Source organism: Bubalus kerabau, chromosome 16, assembly GCF_029407905.1.
Source record: "Bubalus kerabau isolate K-KA32 ecotype Philippines breed swamp buffalo chromosome 16, PCC_UOA_SB_1v2, whole genome shotgun sequence".
In the NCBI taxonomy this organism is placed as follows: domain Eukaryota; kingdom Metazoa; phylum Chordata; class Mammalia; order Artiodactyla; family Bovidae; genus Bubalus; species Bubalus kerabau.
The window spans coordinates 76,604,700-76,625,475 of record NC_073639.1 but is presented as its reverse complement, the minus strand read 5'-3'; the positions used below and the strand labels follow the sequence as shown (position 1 = coordinate 76,625,475).

Genomic DNA, 20,776 nt, shown 5'->3' with positions numbered 1-20,776 from the left:
GGTCCCTGTAGAGTGGATCAGTTGATTTGGAGTGGATCGGGTTCCTATAGAGCGGATCACAATTACTGAGGAGTGGATCAGGTCCCTCTAGAGTGGATCAGTTGTTTTGGAGTGGATCAGGTCCCTGTAGGGTGGATCACGGTTACTGAGGAGTGGATCGGGTCCCTGTAGAGTGGATCACAGTTACTGAGGAGTGGATCGGGTCCCTGTAGAGTGGATCACGGTTACTGAGGAGTGGATCGGGTCCCTGTAGAGTGGATCACGGTTACTGAGGAGTGGATCGGGTCCCTGTAGAGTGGATCACGGTTAATGAGGAGTGGATCGGGTCCCTGTAGAGTGGATCACGGTTAATGAGGAGTGGATCGGGTCCCTGTAGAGTGGATCACGGTTACTGAGGAGTGGATCGGGTCCCTGTAGGGTGGATCACGGTTACTGAGGAGTGGATCGGGTCCCTGTAGGGTGGATCACGATTACTGAGGAGTGGATCGGGTCCCTGTAGGGTGGATCACGGTTACTGAGGAGTGGATCGGGTCCCTGTAGAGTGGATCACGGTTACTGAGGAGTGGAACGGGTCCCTGTAGGGTGGATCACGGTTACTGAGGAGTGGATCGGGTCCCTGTAGGGTGGATCACGATTACTGAGGAGTGGATCGGGTCCCTGTAGAGTGGATCACGGTTACTGAGGAGTGGATCGGGTCCCTGTAGGGTGGACTGCAGTTACTGTAGAGTGGGTGTTGGTGCTGAGTCCTGGCCTTGGCACCCGTCCCTCCCGTGCTGGCGGGGGTGCGCCTGCCCCAGCTGCACCCGGGACAAGCGCCGCACCCGTCTGTCTCCAGCCCAGCTGCAGCTCCAGCAGGTGGCGCTGCAGCAGCAGCAGCAGCAGCAGTTCCAGGCGCAGCAGCAGGTGGCGCTGCAGCAGCAGCAGCAGCAGCAGCAGTTTCAGGCGCAGCAGAGCGCCATGCAGCAGCAGTTCCAGGCGGCCGTGCAGCAGCAGCAGCAGCTCCAGCAGCAGCAGCACCTGATCAAGCTGCACCAGCAGAACCAGCAGCAGGTGCCAGCCTCGCGCCCCCGAGCCCGGGTGGGGAGCAGCCAGGGCCAGGGCGGGGGGCTCCCGGATGCAGGCGGCCACGGTGAGGCGACCCTCGACGGGAAGGCTGGCTGGGGCCGCGGGTCCTCTGAGCATGTCCAGGCCTTCTGTCCGCCCTGACCCTGAGAGCTCTGGTGTCTGGACGCCACACTAGTCGTCCCACTAGGGTGGCCGTGTCATAGGAAAAGCTCTTCTCTCGCACGTGGTCTCAGTCAGTGTCCTGACGGGCTAAGCGTGTCCCGCTCCCGCCTGTTGTAGGCTGGGGGAGGGAAGCCCCAAAGGACCCACCCTTGGCCACCTGCTCCCGGCCTGGGCTTGCGCCTCCTTTACCACGGCCCCTCTCCTGCGCTGACAGGGTATCTTCAGGCCCATCTCTCGCCCTCATCCTGAAGCTGGCCCTGTGCCCACTTTCGGGGCCACACAGGCACCCCTGGAAGCACCTCCCGAGGTCTGTGGTCGGCCAAGCGTTGCCCAGCTTCTCTGGGGCTGTACCTACACCTGACCCCTTACCACGCCCTGTGGACCCTTCCCTGGACCCTGCCTTTGTCCCCTCAGGCCTCGGACGGGCCAGCGTCCGTGGCCAGGGCCCTGTGACGCTGGGAGTTCCTCTGCCCCCGGGAGCGCTGCTGGGCCAGGCCACAAGCTGACGGGGTTGCTTATTCTGCCGCAGATGCAGCAGCAGCAGCTGCAGCGCATGGCACAGCTGCAACTGCAGCAGCAGCAGCAGGCCCTCCAGGCCCCGCCGCCCATGCAGCAGCCGGCGCTGCAGCAGCCCCCGCCCCCGCCCTCGCAGGCCCTGCCTCAGCAGCTGCAGCCCCCGCAGCACCACCAGGCCCCGCCGCAGCCCCCGCCGCAGTCACAGCCGCAGCCTTTGGTGTCGCAGGCTCCGGCCCTCCCGGGGCAGATGCTGTACACCCAGCCGCAGCTGAAGCTGGTGAGTAGCCGGAGTTACGCGGCCGGGGCCCTTCTCCCGGTGTCCCCAGGGCTGTGGATGGCAGGCCCTCTTCCAGCGTCAGGACTCACCCTGGCTCCCCCGCCCCGGCCCCCACGTGCCACTCAGCAAAGGAGCGTGCGTCCCACCAGCTGCCGTACCCCGTGGCAATGCCCTTCCTGCCAGGAGGCACCTTGTCGTCCAAGCAGCCTGGCTGATTTGGTGGAGGCCAAGGGCATCGTGAGGTTGTAGGTGAGAAGGTGGATGGCAGCACCTGAGTTCTCACTGCGGCGGAGGCATGCCACCTGCCCGGCCCACGACCACTCGGGCTTCTGTCCTGAGCAGAGGTCGTGACAGTGTTTTTGAGGAAGGCGTAAGATATTATCTTGCCATGCACCTGCCATGCACGTGCAAAAACAGATCCGTGTCTGTAAGTGGGGACACCACAGGGTTAGGGTTAGGGTTAGGCACCGTGCCCGTCGGGGCGTCTGCTGTGTCAGGGGCCGTCTTAACGTGTTTTTCGGCTCGCTCTTGCTTTTTGTCCTTTTCTCTTCGCCCTTCGCTGGGTGAGGTGGTGCACAGTGCACCTGAACCATGAGGTGGACGACGCGGAGGCCCCCAGGCGCAGGCCGCAGGGCTGGCGTCCTGAGCAGGGGCCCGTCAGCAGGAGCCCGCTGGCCTAGGTGCTTCCAAGCAGTCGGGGCTGCGAGCAGGGCTCTCGTGGGCCGTCAGCGCCCTGGGCGTGCCGCAGCAGCGGGTGCAGGTGGCTGTGCGGTGGCCCATTGGGGCAGACTTCTCATTAGAGTCAGGGAGGCAGGGCTCCGCTCTACCGACTCAGAGCCAGGCTGCATGCACACTGCCAGTGAGCCCCAGGTGAGAGTCGACTGGTAGCGGACGTTAGCCGGGTAAGCGGCAGGAGCCCCTCCTTGGCCGGACGCAAGGGCGCCCCGGCCCTGGCCTGGTGGCTGCAGGTCACTCCTCCTCCCTCCGCAGGTCCGGGCTCCGATGGTCGTCCAGCAGCCGCAGGTGCAGCCCCAGGTCCCGCCGCAGACAGCAGTGCCCACGGCCCAGGCCTCGCAGATAGTGGGTCCCGGAGTCCAGGTGAGGGCCCTGCGCCAAGGCTCTGGGGGCATTACCAGTGCCCGTCACCTGTGGACAGCAGGCTTCTGGCTGGATCGGGCCGGTCCCGGGGTCCTCGGGGCAGCTCCGCCGGCATGTCTGGGTTTGAGCTGCACAGGGCACGTGCCATGCTCACCCCACACTGCCCCAGGTCTTCCCTCTTGCCTCCTTCCCCAGCGTGCGATGGGGTGGGGGGCGGGGGCAGCGTGGTCTCTTCGCGCCTCAGCTCTGAGCATGGAGCCGGGTGCCGTTGCTCCAGAGACCAGGAGGTGTCCTCCAGCAGTCAGCCCTGACTTCCAGGACTCACCCCTGGGTGCCCACCCCCTGCACATCAATGTCGATGGATGGAAGGGCCTCCCGGCCTTGCCCAGTAGCGGCCACAGTCTCCTTGGTGTCTGGGGTGGGTGGGGGGCCAGGCCTTGTGACTTCTCCACATGCCCCCTTGCCCCCCAGCCTGCGTCCAGTCCTGGTCTTGGTTCTTCTTGTCTCCTGCCCGCAGCGGCTCAGGAGGGCGTTGACTCAGCAGGTGTGCCGTGGTGAGACCCATGGGCCCACGGGCTTCTGCCCCCGCTGTGGCCATGTCAGCTGAGTGCTGTGTCTGGGCAGGGATGCCGTGTGTCCCTTAGCGTCCAGCCTGGCCCTGTGGCTCGAGTCCGGGGGAGCATGCTGATGGGGTTCCCACAGCCTTTGGAGGGGCTGTGTAACCACCCCCCCTCCTCCTCGGCTCACCCACACATGACCTTGTGTGAAGCTGACTGCCAGCATCACCTCTGCAGCCAGGGCAGGACTGCAGGCCCCGTGTGCCGGCATCGGCCACTTCCTCTGCCACCACTCTGTCCCGGCCTCGTCCATAGGCCTCCTGGGGCTCCCTGCTCTCAGGGTGTGCTCCGTTCCCCTTCCCAGTGGTCACGCTGCCTTCACTTCTGCTGGAGTTTGGTGCAGCCTGCGTGGCACTCGGTCATTTCGAGGGGGGCGTGGATTTGTGACCTGTCCCAGCAGAGTGCAGAGAGCTGATGGCAGAGCTGAGGCGGGGAAGTGGGGTGCAGCAGTGGGGAGGGGCGGGGTCGCCCCTCCTCCCGCAGGGTTTGGAGTTGTGAGGACTGGCCTTCGGGATAGGGGCGTGCCCACAGCCTGCCTGCGATGGAGGCCAGCCTGGGCATCTACGCCCAGGGCTCCCAGGTCTGCCCCCCGGGTAGGGCACTCATGGGGCCTGGGGCCTGGTGGGCTGGCCTCGCTGCACGCTGGTCTAGCAGCGGTGGGTGTGAGAAGACCCCTGGGGGAATCTCTGCTTCCTCAGCCCTTCTTTGCAGCCTCGGTGGTAGCAGTGCACAAGACAGAGACAGGTCTGACCCAACACGAGGAGGTCAGCGTGGGTGGGGGAGGAGGGGCCGAGGGGGCAGGCAGGAAGCCTGGGTGGGGAGCCCGCTTGGCGGCTTTTCTTTCCTCCTCACGTTTCAGCAAAAGTCAGGCTCTCCTGGACTCAGTCCCCAGGTCCACGTCGCCGCTCGTGGCTGTGGACCTTTCCTCTGGAGCGGGTCCTCCCGGCTTCAGTCCCCGTCTGGTTCTCGGGTCTGGAGGGTTTCACTGTTAGCAGTAGTGGGTGGTGCTTCTCGGAGTGACTCCGGGGCACTTAGGGCCTCGGTCGTACCAGCCCCGGCTGGAGCCTGGGACCCAGGTGTCTGAGGACAACCGGGCACCCATCTGAACGCCTGGCTCCGGCGGTAACTCCAGCGAGGAGAGCGTCCTGGGGGCCGCGGACTAGGACACAGGCGCAGACCGCCCCGCCCCTCCGCCAGCCCCGCCCCTCCGCCAGCCCCGCCCCTCCGCCAGCCCCGCCCCTCCGCCAGCCCCGCCCCTCCGCCAGCCCCGCCCCTCCGCCAGCCCCGCCCCTCCGCCAGCCCCGCCCCTCCGCCAGCCCCGCCCCTCCGCCAGCCCCGCCCCTCCGCCAGCCCCGCCCCTCCGCCAGCCCCGCCCCTCCGCCAGCTCCGCCTGCGGGGCGGGTGTTTAGATTCCCAGGCATCAGGCTACCTCCTGGAGCCTGCCTGGGTGGGCTTCGTTTCGTTTCATTCTAACGGTTTTGAGCGCAGGCAGGCTCTCCAGGGACCAGCCTAGGGCCTCAGGCCCCAGACTGAGAGCTCTCATCAGGGCAAGCCAGGCCAGCCTTGATGCCTCCAGGGGTGCAGTTGACGAGGAGGGGGCTGTCAGCTCGTGCTGGGATGCGGTGGGCAGTGGGAGGCTGCAGTCGTCCAGGGAAGGGTGGGCAGAGGCGGAGGGGCCTGGGCCAGGCCGTGCTGGGGGAGCGGGCGGGGAGGGTGGCCTCGGGCAGCCTGGTGAGGTCTGGGCTCCTGTGAGCGCTCCTCCGTCTTCCCTGACTCAACAGCCACCAGGCAGAGTGGCCCTCGGCCGGCATTCGCGGCGCCAGGTGAAGAGTGCAGGCCAGGCCTGCAGAGTGTGGCGGGCGGGCTGGAGGGCGGCTGGGAGCTGCCTCCAGGGAGATGCTCGGCACACAGGAGGTGGCCGCAGTGTTCCGGACGTCCTGAGCGAAGCCAGCAGGGCCTGCGGAAGCGTCCTGTGCGGTGAGGGGCCAGGCTCTGTGCACTCTGCAGGCTCTGCGCGAGGCCGCTCTGGGGGCCCATTCCAGCGCCTGGTGGGCCGCTGTCTGCCCGGCCGGGACTAGCACGTGTCTGGGCAGAAAGTGGTCTGCACATGCTTGCGTTCCTAGTCCTGGGTGTGTGACCGCCTCCGTCGGTGTTCACAGACAGACGTGGAGGCGTCTTAGTGGGAGAGTGGGGCGGGAACCCGCTGCCTCCGCGTGGCAAGGGCTGCAGGGAGAGGGTGACCCTGAGCGCTCTGTGCTCTCCGCTCACGGCAGGGGTTGCTCGGCTGCCAGACGGCAGCTCTGGCCTGGGCACTGACAAGGGAGACGCAGGGCGACAGCATGGCACAGCCCCCGCGCTGCCCTGCCGCCCAGCTTGTCCTTGGGGCCCAAGGGGTCACGGAGGCTTTGGGAGGTCAGCCCACTCACCACTGTCCATGGTCCTCGCTGGCCTCCCCTGCCCCCAGGCTCCCACATGCACAAGGCAGGGGCCTGGCACGTCGTGTCCCCTCAGAAGTCTGTGCTGGCCCAGGGCCAGCAGTCCAGCCCCGCTGCCAGCACGCGGGGCCGTGCGTGGCGGGGCGCACTGCGTGGGTGCTTGAGAGGCGGCGGCAGAGGGGCCGCGGGGTGCGCGGGGTGGCTCAGCAGGCACGCCCTCCCCGCAGGTCAGCCAGAGCGGCCTCACCGTGCTGTCGTCGCCGTCGCCGGGCCAGCAAGTGCACACCCCGCAGTCGATGCCGCCTCCCCCGCAGCCGTCCCCGCAGCCTGGCCCGCCCAGCTCGCAGCCCAACTCCAACGTCAGGTAGGCCCAGCCCACCCACCCCTCCAGCCCGGCCCCGCCCCGCCCCGCCCCCTGCCCGGCTCACCTGCCTCCTCTCTGCCAGCTCCGGCCCCGCCCCGTCCCCCAGCAGCTTCCTGCCCAGCCCCTCGCCACAGCCTTCCCAGAGCCCAGTGACGGCGCGCACCCCGCAGAACTTCAGCGTCCCCTCCCCAGGACCACTGAACACCCCCGGTAAGTGGGGCGCGGGTCGGGCACAGCCACGCCCTCCACGGGCCGGGCTACGCTCACCAGGCCGTGTCCTGCAGTGAACCCCAGCTCTGTCATGAGCCCCGCGGGCTCCAGCCAGGCCGAGGAGCAGCAGTACCTGGACAAGCTGAAGCAGCTGTCCAAGTACATCGAGCCGCTGCGCCGCATGATCAACAAGATCGACAAGAACGAAGGTGGGCCCGCGGGCGGGGCGGGGCGGGGAGGGCGGGGCGGGGCGGGAACCCCGGCCCGTCTGAGGGTCCGCTTCTTCCCCAGACAGGAAAAAGGACCTGAGTAAGATGAAGAGCCTGCTGGACATCCTGACGGACCCCTCCAAGCGGTGAGCCTTGGCGCCCAGCCTGTGGGGACACGGCTGCTCCCATTACTCACAGAGGGTCCCACCCCGTGGCACTAAGGCCCCCTCGCTGGCCTGGCCCCCGACGTGTGGGTGGCCTTGGGCTGGAGACGGGGCCAGTGCCCACGTGCGCAGAGAGGGCGCTGAGCTCACAGGCGCTGGCCGTGGGAGGGACCGGACCATCTGAGAGGGGCTCGAAGGCAGGGCCACGCCCTCACGTCCCTTGCTTCTCCCACGGGCCATGGAGCTGCTGAGGCCAGAGCTCAGCCAGCACCCCCCTGCAGGTGGCCTGGCCTGGGACCCTGCCCTTTCTTGGGGCCTTTGGCTCAGGCTAGGCCCCTTTCTGGAACATCCTCCCTGTTCTGCTCACCTGGGCAGAACGCTGGGCACTGAGGGGCCCTGTGGGAGGTGGACGGCCCTCGGGTCTCAGCGTCATCGGGTGGGGCCAGGGGCCTGGCCTGCATCGTCCCTTGGCCCGTCACGGTGTGCCTTGTCCTGGGCGCGGGGCCGCTCTGCCTCAGACTCTGGGCCTGGGAGCAGTGTGTGGGCTGGCGGGCTCCTGGGCGTGGTGCCGGTGGCCCAGGCCTCAGCCCGCTCCGTCCAGAGGAGGCCAGACTGTCCGTGGCTGGGCAGAGACCTGGGAGCTCTCGGCTCCCCGCCCCCCACACGGAGGGCCAGCCCCGTCGTCCTCCCTCAGGTGCCCGCTGAAGACGCTGCAGAAATGTGAGATCGCCCTGGAGAAGCTTAAGAACGACATGGCGGTGGTGAGTGGGCTGCTGTGCCTGGCGCTGTTCGTAGGGTCGTGGGCATCCCTGGTGGTCAGGGATCACCACGGTCTAACCACGAGCTGGAGCCTGCAGTCTGAGGGGGCGGGGGCCATACCCAGTGCAGTGGGGTGAGGTGAGGATGCGGTGGGAAGCCTCTGGCTGCAGCTCATAGTGCACGGCTCTTGTGGCCCACGGGTCTGGCCGGGCCGCCATGGAGTGTCTGGGCCACTGTGGAGTGTCCGGGCCCGCCCGCCCTGTCTGTGGTGTGGAGCTTGTGGGGAAGCCAGGAAGGCCGTCTGGGCGAGGACGAGGGCCGGGGTCCACGAATGGGCTGCTGACCCCACCGTCCTGCCGCAGCCCACGCCCCCGCCGCCCCCAGTGCCCCCCACCAAGCAGCAGTACCTGTGCCAGCCGCTTCTGGATGCTGTTCTGGCCAACATCCGCTCACCCGTCTTCAACCACTCCCTGTACCGCACGTTCGTGCCGGCCATGACGGCCATCCATGGCCCGCCCATCACGTGCGTACCCACGGGGCTTGGTGGGCGGCCGGGCGAGGCCGTGGCCCGGCCAGGGGGTCAGCATGGCTGCCTCCTCCAGGGCCCCGGTGGTGTCCACCCGAAAGCGGAAGTTTGAAGAGGATGAACGGCAGAGCATCCCCAACGTGCTCCAGGGGGAGGTGGCGCGGCTGGACCCCAAGTTCCTGGTGAACTTAGATCCTTCGCACTGCAGCAACAATGGCGCCGTCCACCTGATATGCAAGCTGGGTGAGCGCTGGGCCTGGGTTGGCGGCCCGCCCGCTCGCCCGGCCCCGCCCGCTCGCCCGGCCCCGCCCGCTCGCCCGGCCCCGCCCGCTCGCCCGGCCCCGCCCTCCTGGGATCTGCCCGCTGTCTTTTGGGCCCACACGCGAGAGCATGCGCACTTGCCTGGGGGCCGGCCCTGAGCCTGCCTGCTCTCATCCCCGCCCCCCACCCCCGGGGATGGAAGCCCCCTCCCTCCTGTCCAGCTGCAGCTCCGCGTCTCTGAGGAGACGGGAAGCGCGGGAGTCAGCGCCTGGGCTCCGCACTGGCCTCTGCAGGGCCTCCAGGCCTGGTGAGCACTGCCGGGTCACGGGTGCCGCCTCGTGTGTTGCAGATGACAAGGATCTCCCCAGCGTGCCGCCGCTGGAGCTCAGCGTGCCCGCCGACTACCCCGCCCAGAGCCCGCTGTGGATCAATCGGCAGTGGCAATACGGTGGGTGACTGGGGGGCAGGCACCCGGCATTCCTCCACGAGCCCCCACCCTCCTGCCCTCTTCGTTGGTGGATGGAGCAGGTGGCCGCGCAGGCCTGCGGGGAGGGGAGGCTCCCTGCCCACCAGAGCCCTGCAGTGCTGAGCAGCCGGCTCAGGGCTGAGGCTGGCCCAGCAGCCCCGTGGGTCTCTGTGAGGCTCCTGAGGACCCATCTGGAGGACAGGCCCCGAGAGCGCCCCATTGGTGGAGATGTTCCTCCCCGGGCTTAGGGCTGGCCTGTAGAGGACCAGGCCCTGAGGGCGGTCCCCAGTCCAGCTGTCCGCTGGTGTACGGGAGCTGGCACCCAGGCCCCGGGCTGGGGAGGGCAGCGGGGTCCTGGCAGAGGCTCACGGCTGCCCTCTCTGCAGACGCCAACCCCTTCCTGCAGTCCGTGCACCAGTGCATGGCCTCGCGGCTGCTGCAGCTCCCTGACAAGCACTCGGTCACGGCCCTGCTCAACACCTGGGCCCAGAGCGTCCACCAGGCCTGCCTCTCAGCCGCATAGCCGCACCGCCGCTGCATGTCCGGCTTCCGCCCTCCAGGGGCCACGGGGCAGCTGGCAGCCTCCTCGGCCCTGTGTCGGACGTTCACAATGCTGGCTTCTTTAGAGAGCCTGGACCTTGGTTAGCTCTTCTGCTTTCCCTCTGCCTTGGGACCAGCTACACGCTTCCACGCGTGGAGAGGCCCCGGCCACACCCCGGCCCTGCGTTTGTGGGCTGCTGTCCCCTGCAGGGCCCATGTCTACTTGGCACCGTGGGGTCCTGCGTGAGCCCTGTATGTGTGTGCCGGAAAGCCTTCACTCGTTTCCCAGGGGGCGTGCAGGGCATAGGAGGCCTTGAAGATGCACGCAGAGCTCCCTGGCCACGATTCAGGCTCAGGGCGGCCACGGGGTGCCCCGGGGTCAGGCGCTGGCTGCAGGGCCCTGCCACCACCAGGGCCTCACACCTCGCCACCCCCTCCCGCCAGGCCTGGAGCCCGCTTGGGTCAGGACGCTGTTCTTGGACCTGGCATTCTGAGAGACTGAGGGCTCCTACCGGGGCGTTGGCCAGCTGGCCCTCGCTGATGAGAGGTTCCCTCTTTTTGTATGTGCATTACCGTGTCTTCTGTGGTTCTTATAATAAATTTATTATTCCTGTGTTTGTCATGAATTTGTCACTGTGTCCCCCCACCGCCCCCCCCCCCAGCCGTGAGCCCGGGGTCCTCTGTCCAGTGTGGGGCGCTGTCGGGGCGGAGCGAGGTCCCCTACTGTGGAGGGGGGACGCCCAGACTCCGTGGGGCTGGGAGGACTGTCCTGCCAGGCAGGGGTCCGAGCCGAAGCTGTCAGTCTGGCAGACAAGGGTGTCCTGCGGCCATTGCCGGGCAGGCCAGCATCCCAGGGAGGACCTTGCCCCGCGGCCATGGCCCCGGCCCTCAGTGGAGGAAGGTGGGCCGGGCAGGGCCGCTCACCAGCTGTCTGTGCCGGTGCACGCAGGACGGTGTCTCGCTCAGGTGCCTGGAAGGCAGCCCCCTGCGCCCTGGGAGGAGCATGCGGGCAGTGTCTGAGCTTGTGTTCTTCCAGGGCAGCGCCAGGTCCTGGCAGGCGGGCTGACTCCTGGCAGGCCCCGCCCACCGCCAGGCGCAGAGCCGGGTGAGGGATGAGGCTCGCGACTGGGAGAAACAAACTTTATTTCCAGTCTTCAACAGGTAGGCTCACGCTCATTTCATAACACATGCATGAGAACGCAGAATAGCGAAATATTGAGGAAGAAAATAAACAGTTCGCAGCCCCGAGACCACGTGCGGTATCCACCATGGGCCTGGTTGATAGGAAGTTGGCTTGGCTTAGGAGTGCGGGGGGTCCGTGGGGCGCAGTCCCGCAGGGTGGTGGCCAGCACAGCACTCAGAGCACAGAGCGGTGCGGCCGCCGGCCCTGCACGGCCTGCAGCCGCCGCTGCCGCTCCGCAAAGCTGGTCTTGAGGCTCTGCTTCAGCGCCGGCAGGATGGCGCGCTCCGCCACGGGCGCCCGGCTCAGGATCAGGCTGGGGGACAGCGGGGGTCACCGCAGGCGCCCTCCCCGCCCCGCAGCCCCCGGGTGCAGAGGCGGCCCGCCTCCCATCCCGGCAGGACTCACCATTTCTTAGAGATGCCCTTGGCGGTGACCTTGGGGAGCTGCGTGGCTCCCAAGTGCAGGGCCTCCTGGTCTCTGGAGAAGGGAGTCGGCCGTGAGCCCCAGATGAGCGGGCCCAACTGTGCCCCTGCAGCCTCCGGGCACACCTACCTTGGGGAGCTGGGCCCAGCCTCCTCGGGGCCGGCCCTGGGCCTCTGGCTCCCTTCCAGGAGTGACTTAAGGTGCTGCAGCTGAAGGCAGGCAGGAGAGGCGCACTGGGTGGGCCGGTGGGGCCCTGGGGCACCCCTCCCCTCACCCCCCTCCCTTTCTCCGCCCCCCCCCACCTCCTGTGCCTGCAGGAGGTTGGCATTCCACAGCTGCCGGATGACGACCTCACACTGCTGTAGCGTGGCGGGCTTGCGCAGGTGCAGGGGCAGGCCCACCGAGGGGGGCGCCTCTGGCACCTGCCTGCCCTTGTGCTGGCTGCCCACCGCCCAAGGGGGCACTGCGTTAGCGCTGTCTGCTGCTTCGTCCCTGGAACAGTCATGAGAGCCGCCAGGGTGGGGGTGGGGGCAGCCTGCCGTGGGCGGTCTCAGCGGCTCTCGGCGGCACCTGCTCCGCATGGGGAGGGGGCGTCCCCGCAGCCTGGCGCCCTTCTGTGCCCGGCATCAAGTGGGGGTCCCAGCCCACCCCGTCCTCCCCTTGCAGCACACACTGAGGGGCGGCTGTGGTCTGAGCTGCCTGGCTGTCCTCAGTGCTGACTGCAAGCCTGGGGTCCAGCATGGGGTGCAGAGAAGCAGGGGCGGGCCCACTGGCCCAGTGGACAGCAGGCGAGCCCCAGGGTGGCCCTGCCCTGGTGTGCCGACCCCGTGCCCTCCAGAGCCCAGCACGGTTCCTGGGGGAGCCCCAACCAGACTCAGGGTTCTCTGGGTGAAAAGCAAGCTAATCTGGAGGCCTGGACGCTTTGCTTCTGTGTTTGAAAGCATGCTGTAGGGGCTGCTGCCAGCCCCTCCTGCAGATTCAGGTCAGTTCGGGGGGCCCACTGGATCCCGGGGAGGGGAAAAGGCAGTGCCCACTGGGTGGGCGAGCCCAGCCTTCAGGAGCTTGCTTCCCGCTGGAGGCTGTTTGAAAGGGTGACGCCATGGGCGGGTTCCAGGCTGTGAACCTGCTGAGTGCACCCGTCCCTCGGGCACAGGGAGCCTTACTTGACAAGCCCCTGCACCCCGAGGGCCTTGTCCACCCTGCCGCCGTGAAGCAGGGTGGCGACTGAGGTCTCCTCCTCCAGGTCGGGCTTCTGGGGGACTTCAGCTTTCCAGTCTTGCTTCTTAGAGGACCAGGGCTGGGGCCTTGCCTTGCCCTGAGAGCCGGCTGCAGGTCAGACCCAGACGGGGCCTTGTCACTGGGCGTCAGTGGGCCACGTGCGCCCGCGGGGCCCCGCCAGTCCCTCGGTAAAGGGGACATGGGAACGGCGTCCTTCTGGGCGGGGTGCTGGGAGGCAGAGAGGCAGGGCGGGGCGAAGCCCGTGGGGGCCTGAACGTCCTGAAGGGGCCGCAGTGCTGAAGGCCAGCTGCCCCATTAGCTGAAGCAGGGAGAGAGCCCTACACGCCCTGCAGAGTGTCCTGTGGGCCTCAGCAGAGCTCGGGGCTGGGGTGGGGGGGGTGGTTGGCCAGCAGCCGTTCCCTGACTGAGCCCATTTTGGGCAAAATGAAAGTGAAGGCAAGATCTGGGCCCAGCCCGCACGAAGCCTGGAGCGTCAGAGGCACCATCAGGCAGGGCGGCTCTCGAGGCCCTCACTCGGCTCCGCGTCGGGCCCCCCACCTGCGTCCCGCCTGCTCCGAGGGCTGAGGGGAGCAGGCGGAGGACCCCCGGGCTCCTGGGTCCCACGTTCTACCGCCTCACACCCCACACTGACGGTCTTGCCGCCAGCCAGCCCTCTGACCTGTCCCCTGGCCTCAGCTCCCTCTTGGGGTTTCAGCTCACAGGCCCCTGGGGACCCTCCTGGGTCCCTTCAGCATCTCCTTAACCCCCGAGTCCACGGGGCCTGGCTGAGGTGCCCCCCTGAGGACCACCGTGGGCGCTCGGTGTGCTGCTCAGCACCCCACACCCGCATCATGCCCGCGGCGCCTGAGGCGCCCTGCTCTACCCCGACCCCGAGCACAGAGGCGTTAGCGCACTCACCCGACACTGTCGTGTTCGAGACGGACTTGTTGGACTGAACGCTGGAGCTCGACGTGCTGCCTGTGGGGCACGCAGGGTCAGCCCACGGTGTCAGGGCCACGCTCCCGTCCCACCCGTTCCTGTGCCCTCTCCACATTTGAGCGAGGCCGCCCCAGACCCTGCCAGTCCCGGAGGGAGCCATGGAAGGGGGCTGCGGGTGGAACCGGGGCCCTGAGTGGGAGCACGGCCTCTCCCCAGGTCCCCTCAGGGCCCTCCAGCACTGCGTGCCCACATCAGCAGTTGGCGGCTATGGGGCCCTGCCAGAGAAGGGTCCCTGCCACCCCACCCTCTGCGTGCCTCCCAGGAAGAGCGCCCTGGGGGCCTTCGAGGCTGGCACCGCTCACCACTCAGACCACCTCCTGATGTAGACCTGGCCTCAGCAGTAGGAGGGGAGGGGAGCCCTGGGTGAGGCTGGGGGACAGGCAAGGTGAGTGGGCTGCAGATGAGGCCGTGGGTGGTTGCCGTGGAGACAGTGGGGTGGCCCGAGGCCTCAGGGACCAGAGCTGGGGCTGTGCTGGGCCGGCCCGTGTTTCAGGGGACGAACGTCTGAGGCGGCAGCGCAAGTGGACGAGCCTCTGGGAGAGTGAGGCTGGGGTCCGTGGGGGCGCGAGGTCGGAGACTGCGTCTCATTCTTCTGTCCACGGCCCCTGCTGTGCTCTGGGGCACAGTCACCCAGCCTGTAGCTGGGAGTCGTCCATGTGTCTGGGCCCCGTCCCCCTGGGCTAATCTGGGGGCTGCTCTTGAGGGCAGGCGCTTTGCACGAGGTACCTGTGGGCCTCAGCCTTACCTTTCTTCTGTGGTTTCTGGTTCATGATGAGCTTGTAGTGGAGATCTGAAAGCAAGCACAGGCTCTGCTTGGGGCCACTCTGAGAGACACAGCTTGGCTGCCCCTGGCCCAGGCCTCCCTGCTGAGCCCCTGAGGAGCCCTGCCCCGTGGACCCAGCCATGGCACCCTCGGGTGGGCTCGGGGTGCCCCTGGCTGCTCCCTGAGCCCCTCCCTGTATCCGTGACGTCTGCGGGGCACCCTCTGCTGGGTGGGCCCAGACTCCAGGGGGGACAGAGCGAGTCAGGTGGCAGGGATCCATCTGGGTGCTTGGCTTGGGAAAATCCATCGACCTGCCTGCGCGGACTCGGGGCGGGGGGTAGTGGGGGCGATGTTTCACTTCGACAAAAGTTTTTCAAAGGAGGCGGCCGGGTTTCCGTTGGGGGTGGTGCGGCGGGCCTGGGGCCTGGGTGGGGGAGTCCCGCGAGGCCGCCTCCCGAGGTGGGCCCGCCGCCCACCTCACCCTTGTTCTCCCGCTTCAGGTGCTCGATCTCCTCGTGGAGCTTGACCAGCGTCTCCGAGTGCTGCTGCTGCAGGAACTGCACGCTCCTCTCCAAGTCCAGCACCCGCTTCTGAGCCTCGTTGAGCCCGAGCGCCGCGCCGTGCTGCGCGGGCTGGGGGACCGCCGGCAGGCGCTGGCGCAGGCGCGACGTGCCCCGGGAGCTCAGGATCCCCGAGCTGCGGGGCCGCTGCCCGGCCGCCACCCCCGTCGCGCTCATGTAGCCGCTGCCGCTGCACGCCCACTCGGTGGCCCGGCTGCCGCGGCCTGGCGTGGCGTCGCCATGGAAACTGGGGGCGCGCGCGCGGCGGGGCGGGCCTTGCTTGGGGGCGGGGCGCCTGGGCGGGGCTTCGGCGGGCCTTGCTTGGGGGCGGGGCGCATGGGCGGGGCTTCGGCGGGCCTTGCTTGGGGGCGGGGCGCCTGGGCGGGGCTTCGGCGGGCCTTGCTTGGGGGCGGGGCGCATGGGCGGGGCTTCGGCGGGGCTGGCTGGGGGCGGGGCCTGGGTGAGACCCTTGACTTCCGGGCGGGTGTCCCGGCCCCGCCCCAGTGGGGTAGCTCGCAATGACACAGGCCGTCCCTTATTTCAGAAAGTTGAAGAGGAACTAAAGAGCCTCTTGAAGGAGAAAGAGGAGAATGAAAAAGTTGGCTTAAAATTCAAAAGGCTAAGATCATGGCATCCAGTCCCGTCACTTCCATGGCAAATAGATGAGGAAAAAGTGGAAACAGTGGCAGACTTTATTTTCTGGGGCTCCAAAACCACTGCGGACTGTGACTCCAGCCATGAAATTAAAGGACTGCTGCTCCTGGAATCAAAGCTATGACAAACCTAGACAGCATACTAAACAGCAGAGACATTATTTTGCTGACAAAGGTGCATAGGGTCAAAGCTATGGTTTTTTCCCGTAGTCATGTATGGATATGAGAGTTGGACCATGAAGAAAGCTGAGCACCAATGAATAGATGCTTTTGAACAGAAGGTGCCGAAAAAGATTCTTGAGAGTCCCTTGGATTGCAAGGAGATCCAACCAGTCAATCCTAAAGGAAATCAACCTTGAATCTTTACTGGAAGTACGGAAGCTGAAGCTGCAATACTCTGGCCACCTGATTCAAAGAGCCAACTCATAGGAAAAGACCCTGATGCTGGGAAAGATTGAAGGCAGGAGGAGAAGGGGGCAACAGAGGATGAAATGGTTGGAGGGCATCACCGACTCGATAGACATGAGTTTGAGCGAGCTCTGGGAGCTGGTGATGGACAGGGAGGCCTGGCGTGCTGCAGTCCATGGGGTCGCAAAGAGTGGACACAACTGAGCGACTGAACAGCACCATTCCTCTGACAAACCATGGAGACTCATCCTCCTTTCCAGGTCTTAATTTAGTTTTGTTCACTGGTTGTGTTTTAATAGTTCATGTTTTAAATAGCTGATACGGTTACAGAATGATACTTTAGATGACACAATTTTGTCTCAAAAATCGAAAAGTAGAATTTCCACGTCCAGTCATCGCAGACCCCTGTGCTTTATGAAGTGTGAACAAAACACATGAAACAGCTGTCCGCAGGCTCCAGAGAAGAACAAAAATCAAACAGAATCTGCAAAAAGGCAGTGCTTGAAGAGCCGTTTTCTCCTGAGGGCTCCTGATCAGCGAGGCCAGAGCAGAAGGCCGCCAGCTTATTGGCTGGAGAGGGTGATGGGTGAAAACTGAGGGGTGCTGGAGAGTTTGGAGCTATGAACTCCCTTCGAGTGCGTGGCTGGCCTGAAATGCAGAAGGTCCCAGGGCAGGACACAGCCAGAGGCCAAAATGGCCAACTCCAGGGGAGACCATGTTTGGAAACAGAGATGCTTTCAGAGAAGACAGAGAAGTTTTTCATTTAAACTCCAAAAGAGTCCCAGCTTGGAAATAAAGGCAGAACTTCAGAAATAAGAGATTTGCATGAAGAGTAAGGACAAAGTCAAACTTCATCTGCCCCTATAAAATGTAAGCCCAGCCTCCACAAGTCCTTGTAGTCTTCCAGTAACTCAACTGCCCAGAGAACAAAAGTCAGAACCCCTCAGAGGAGGAGAGCAGAACCCAGAGTCCCATTGCCACATGACCTGTGATGTCAGAGGTACACTAGTAAAGCCCAGACGTGGTGGGGTCAAGGGGGAGGATTCAGATCCAGTCGACAGAAGCAGATCACAAGCAATTCTAGACAACGGAATTTACAGCAACGTGGTGGCGGCGGTGGCTTACTTGGTCAGTCGTGTCCGACTCTTTGGGGCCCAAATATATACAGAAAAGTACTGTATAATACATGTTTAAAATCTGCAGAAAAAGATAGTTATGGTGATTGAAACCATGGAGAATTTTAAAAACAATTGGGGGGAAATATATATATATATATACACACATATATATTTGTATATATATATATATATATATATATTCTGGTTTTCTGGCCCGCATGCAAGGGACTTGGTTGTCATCCTTTTCACCAACACAAAAAGAGCTGAACAAACTGAGAATCACCAACTGTTCTTAGATCCATCAGAGCACTGAGGTGGGCAAACCGCTGCCCTGTTTTGGAGACAGACGGGCACAGAGAACCACAACTTCACTGTAGCAGAGACCTGCGCAAGAGCAGTGCCAGGTGGGGGCGGGCAGGACAGTCTAAGGTGTAGTTGATGAATTGCTGATCTGGCTCAGTGTGAACAAGGGTGAGAGTTAAAAAAAAAAGGCGGGGGTGGGGGGTGGGGGAGGAGAAGCCTCCAATCTTAAGGGACTCCCAGTACTCCTATTGGAGAAGGCAACGGCAGCCCACTCCAGTGTTCTTGCCTGGAGAATCCTGGGGACGGCGGAGCCTGGTGGGCTGCCGTCTATGGGGTTGCACAGAGTCGGACACGACTGGCGCGACTCAGCAGCAGCAGCAGGGGTGCTCCTGTTGGGTTCTTGCGGGGAAAAGTGGGTGCGGTGGGCCAAGGGCACTCGGTCAGGCTTGCAGGCAGCTACCCATCAGCCAGGCGGAAGTACGTCCTCCTGGGTAGAAAGGATTCAAACAAGACAGACGCCCCCGCGTCCACCCGCCCCTGCCCTGAGCGGGGCGTGGCCGCCGCCCAGGCCGCCTCTGTGCTCACTACTCACGCTGACGCCTGTGGGTCTGGCTCATTGTCCGCTGTGACTTGGAGCTGGTTTTCTGTAACGGGGTCGTGGCAGACGCACTGCTTTGCACCTTGGTTTTTGTTTTCACCGCAGGTCTTGGTGTTCCAGGGAGCCGTCAGTTCCTGTCTTTTTTGTTCTGTAAACTCTGTCTGGCTGTGCTGGGTCTCAGTTGTGTCATTGGAAGCTCAGAGTCTTGGCTCTGGACCACCATGACATCCCCTTGGTGTTTTGTGTTTTTTTTTTTTTGCTACACAACGGTGTCTGGGCTCTTCCTATGTCTGCTCTCCTGGGCCATCCTAACCCTCCTGGGCAAAGTGAAGGACAAGCTGGCTGTGCCAGCGACCGTGCAGGCCAGGGCTGTGCGGTGCAGGAGGCGGCTGTGCCCGCTGCAGCCCCGTGAGATGAGCTTCGGTTAAGAGGGAGAGAACGTGCTCACTCAGGGCCGGCCAGGAAGACAGACTTGGCTTCCGTTCATCATCCTGGCGATTCGTGGGGAATACGTCAGATGGGAAAAGATGGCTGTCTTCTCTAAGGGCAGTGACGAGGAGGCCGCTTTCTTACTGCCGACTCCCCCACAGTCACACGCGCGCCTGGAGGTTCTGTGTGCCATCTCGCTGTGCCCTTCGGCAGGGCCCGTGCCACTGCAGTTCCCGTTCCCCGAACAGGGAGCGCGCCGTGCACGGGAGGCAACAAAAGCCATCGTCGTCGTTTCAGCAGTGCACTGGGGAGGCGCCGTGAAGACGCCCAGGCCTCTGGAGTGTTTTCCCGTCACTGCCCTTTTGTTGTTGTCATATCTGAAAAACCAGTGAGTTCACTTTTCAATTTTCACTCCTGTGTTTTCTCCTAACGGTCCTAGTCTGGGCTTTTTCTTTAAAAATAAGTAATTAGGCTGTGTCAGGTGGTACTTGCTTCATGCAGGAACCACGTTGACTGCAGCGTTTGGCTTGTGCAATCTGAGTTCCCCGACCAGGGGTCGAACCCACGTCCCCAGCATTGCAAGGCGGATTCTTAAAACCACTGGGCCACCAGGGAGGTCCCTTCAGCTGAGCTCTCCCGCGCCAGTCTGTGATCTGAGTCTTGGTCAGGTCCCTTCAATCGTTCAGCCTTAGATTGAAGGACCCTGTCCTAGTCCTTCTCTGGTCATGGACAAACTAATGTATCCAACAGTTTGTGTTTTGATTCCTGGATATGTGTATAATAGGTATAGTAAGTTATTTGTCAAACAAATCTATTTACTGGGCAGCTCCTGTGTACTTGCTCAGCACTGGAGAGAAAACTCTACTCATCCACAGAGAGCAAACGTCCTCATTGGACGGATGGTCAGTCATGAGTACTTATTTATTTAGCATCTCCAAGTGCTCAGCACCACACAAGTGACAAGAAGTGCGTCTTTGCTTTTATCTGTGGACTGTGGTTAGTCCAGAGGGGGCCTCAGTCCAGCCCGGGAGGCAGAGGCGGGGAGGACGGACTGGGGCCAGGGGCATGGGGCTCCACGGGCGGGAGGGAGGGGTTGCAGACCCTCAGAGACACGCCCGCGGGCCCAGCAGCACCCCCGGGCTCCCGGAGAGGAGGGTGGCGGTGGGGCGAGCCGGGCAGGGGGCTCTCGCTGGTCAGGCTGCCCTGAGTGTGGCTGTCTCATTGGAGGTTTCAGATGCATGGACTGAGCTTCCCGGGGACATTCTGTAGGACACGGAAGCTTGGAACAGACAGGAAGGCTTGTGGGAAACAGTTCAGGAAGGACAGTGAGGCCAGCGTTGGCTGCGGGGCTGGGAGGCTGGGGACTCTGAGAGGCGACTGGTGTGGCCAACTTGGGCAGCACTTGGGTGGTGGTGGCCACAAGGTCAAAGTCAGGGTGTTGGGGCTTGGGGTGGGCAGCTGGCATAAACCACCTGAGGCTCTGGATGGGGCTGAGGAAACGTGCAGAACCCCCACCGGGAGCCAGGCCAGCAGCCCCTCAGGGGTCTCCCCTCGCTGTGCCCATCCCCCGGCCCCTCCTGCAGCTCAGCTGCGGCTCCTAAACCCGGGGCCCATCAGCTAGATCCGCGGCGCCTGTGAGTGGCCTCCCCCACTGGCTCACTCCACTTGTTTCTACAGAAACCTGCGTGTCCTCCGAGCAGCTCAGAGCCACGAGGTAGGACACGTACTCAGGTTGTTGATCTGGGAGCTTGGTGGCGGCCGCGCCGTCAGAGCCGAGCTGACCCACAGGCTAAGCCCAAATACCAGGTGCAGTGCCCACGGGCAGGAAGCCACCTGGGCAGGTGTTGGCAGCGAGTAAGGCTTTTACAGGGTGCCGTGCAAGGGATGGGGAGCCTCAGGCCCACTGCGGCATGGCCGCAGTTAGCGTTCTCTTCAGTGATTTCTTTGTGCTGGGTCTTCACTGCGTCATGGGCTCTTCTCTGGTAGTTGGGAGCAGGCTTCTCGTGCTGCGGAGCTCAGGCTCCAGGGAGCTCAGGCCTAGCAGTCGTAGCGCACGGGTTTAGCTGCTCTGCGGCGCGTGCGATCTTCCCAGATCAGGGATGGAACCCGTGACTCCCGAAGCGGCAGGCGGGTTCTTCAGCACTGCGCCGCCAGGGAAGCCTAAGTGAGTGGCCTTTGAAGGGGAAGTGGAGGGGCGGGGCTCCCCCCCTTAGGGCCGGTGCCCCCGGGTCTGGGGCTGTAGCCTGCCCAGGCGGGCTGCCCTGGAAGACGACTCAGGATGCCTGTCAGGAAGCTGTGCCTCCAGGTGCCCGGCGGCCGCTCCTCCCTGATGGGGAGGCCGTGGTTGAGCAGGAGCAGGGCCGGGCGGCGTCAGGGCTCAACTGTAAACCGCCCCGGCACTCGGCTTCCACCTTGGCCTCTTCAGAACCGGGGCCCCTGCTCACCTCCCCGC

The 20,776-nt window shown here is 64.6% G+C and overlaps 2 protein-coding genes across 3 annotated transcripts in view; one reads left to right on the top strand and one right to left on the bottom strand.

Moving 5' to 3' along the window:
• Positions 1-10,286, top strand: part of MED15 (mediator complex subunit 15) — a 48,964-nt gene extending 38,678 nt beyond the window's left edge. For both annotated transcript variants that reach the window (XM_055549824.1, XM_055549825.1), the window contains 12 exons: positions 836-1,050; positions 1,757-2,020; positions 3,011-3,118; positions 6,398-6,534; positions 6,617-6,744; positions 6,819-6,953; positions 7,036-7,099; positions 7,812-7,878; positions 8,239-8,399; positions 8,479-8,645; positions 9,013-9,111; positions 9,516-10,286. In XM_055549824.1, the coding sequence (XP_055405799.1) occupies positions 836-1,050; positions 1,757-2,020; positions 3,011-3,118; positions 6,398-6,534; positions 6,617-6,744; positions 6,819-6,953; positions 7,036-7,099; positions 7,812-7,878; positions 8,239-8,399; positions 8,479-8,645; positions 9,013-9,111; positions 9,516-9,652 (1,682 nt within the window). In that variant the 3' untranslated portion in view covers positions 9,653-10,286. The remainder of the gene's footprint in view (positions 1-835; positions 1,051-1,756; positions 2,021-3,010; positions 3,119-6,397; positions 6,535-6,616; positions 6,745-6,818; positions 6,954-7,035; positions 7,100-7,811; positions 7,879-8,238; positions 8,400-8,478; positions 8,646-9,012; positions 9,112-9,515) is intronic.
• Positions 10,287-11,026: 740 nt separating this feature from the next.
• CCDC74B (coiled-coil domain containing 74B) lies at positions 11,027-15,235 on the bottom strand. The gene is made up of 8 exons (XM_055549973.1): positions 14,737-15,235; positions 14,238-14,282; positions 13,412-13,471; positions 12,439-12,601; positions 11,578-11,767; positions 11,405-11,484; positions 11,258-11,329; positions 11,027-11,165 (listed from the first exon to the last, which is right to left on the bottom strand). The coding sequence occupies exons 1-8, from the start codon at positions 15,233-15,235 to the stop codon at positions 11,027-11,029; spliced, it is 1,248 nt and encodes a 415-aa protein (XP_055405948.1).
• Positions 15,236-20,776: the final 5,541 nt, after the last annotated feature.

Excerpts from the sequence above, each read along its gene's own strand:
- CCDC74B (XM_055549973.1), bottom strand. The coding sequence starts at position 15,235 with ATGCGCCCCGCCCCCAAGCAAGGCCCGCCGAAGCCCCGCCCAGGCGCC. Across the intron at positions 14,283-14,736 it reads CCTGAAGCGGGAGAACAAGG|ATCTCCACTACAAGCTCATC; the intron begins GTGAGGTGGGCG and ends GCTTGCTTTCAG. Across the intron at positions 11,330-11,404 it reads GCTGGGCCCAGCTCCCCAAG|AGACCAGGAGGCCCTGCACT; the intron begins GTAGGTGTGCCC and ends TCCCTTCTCCAG.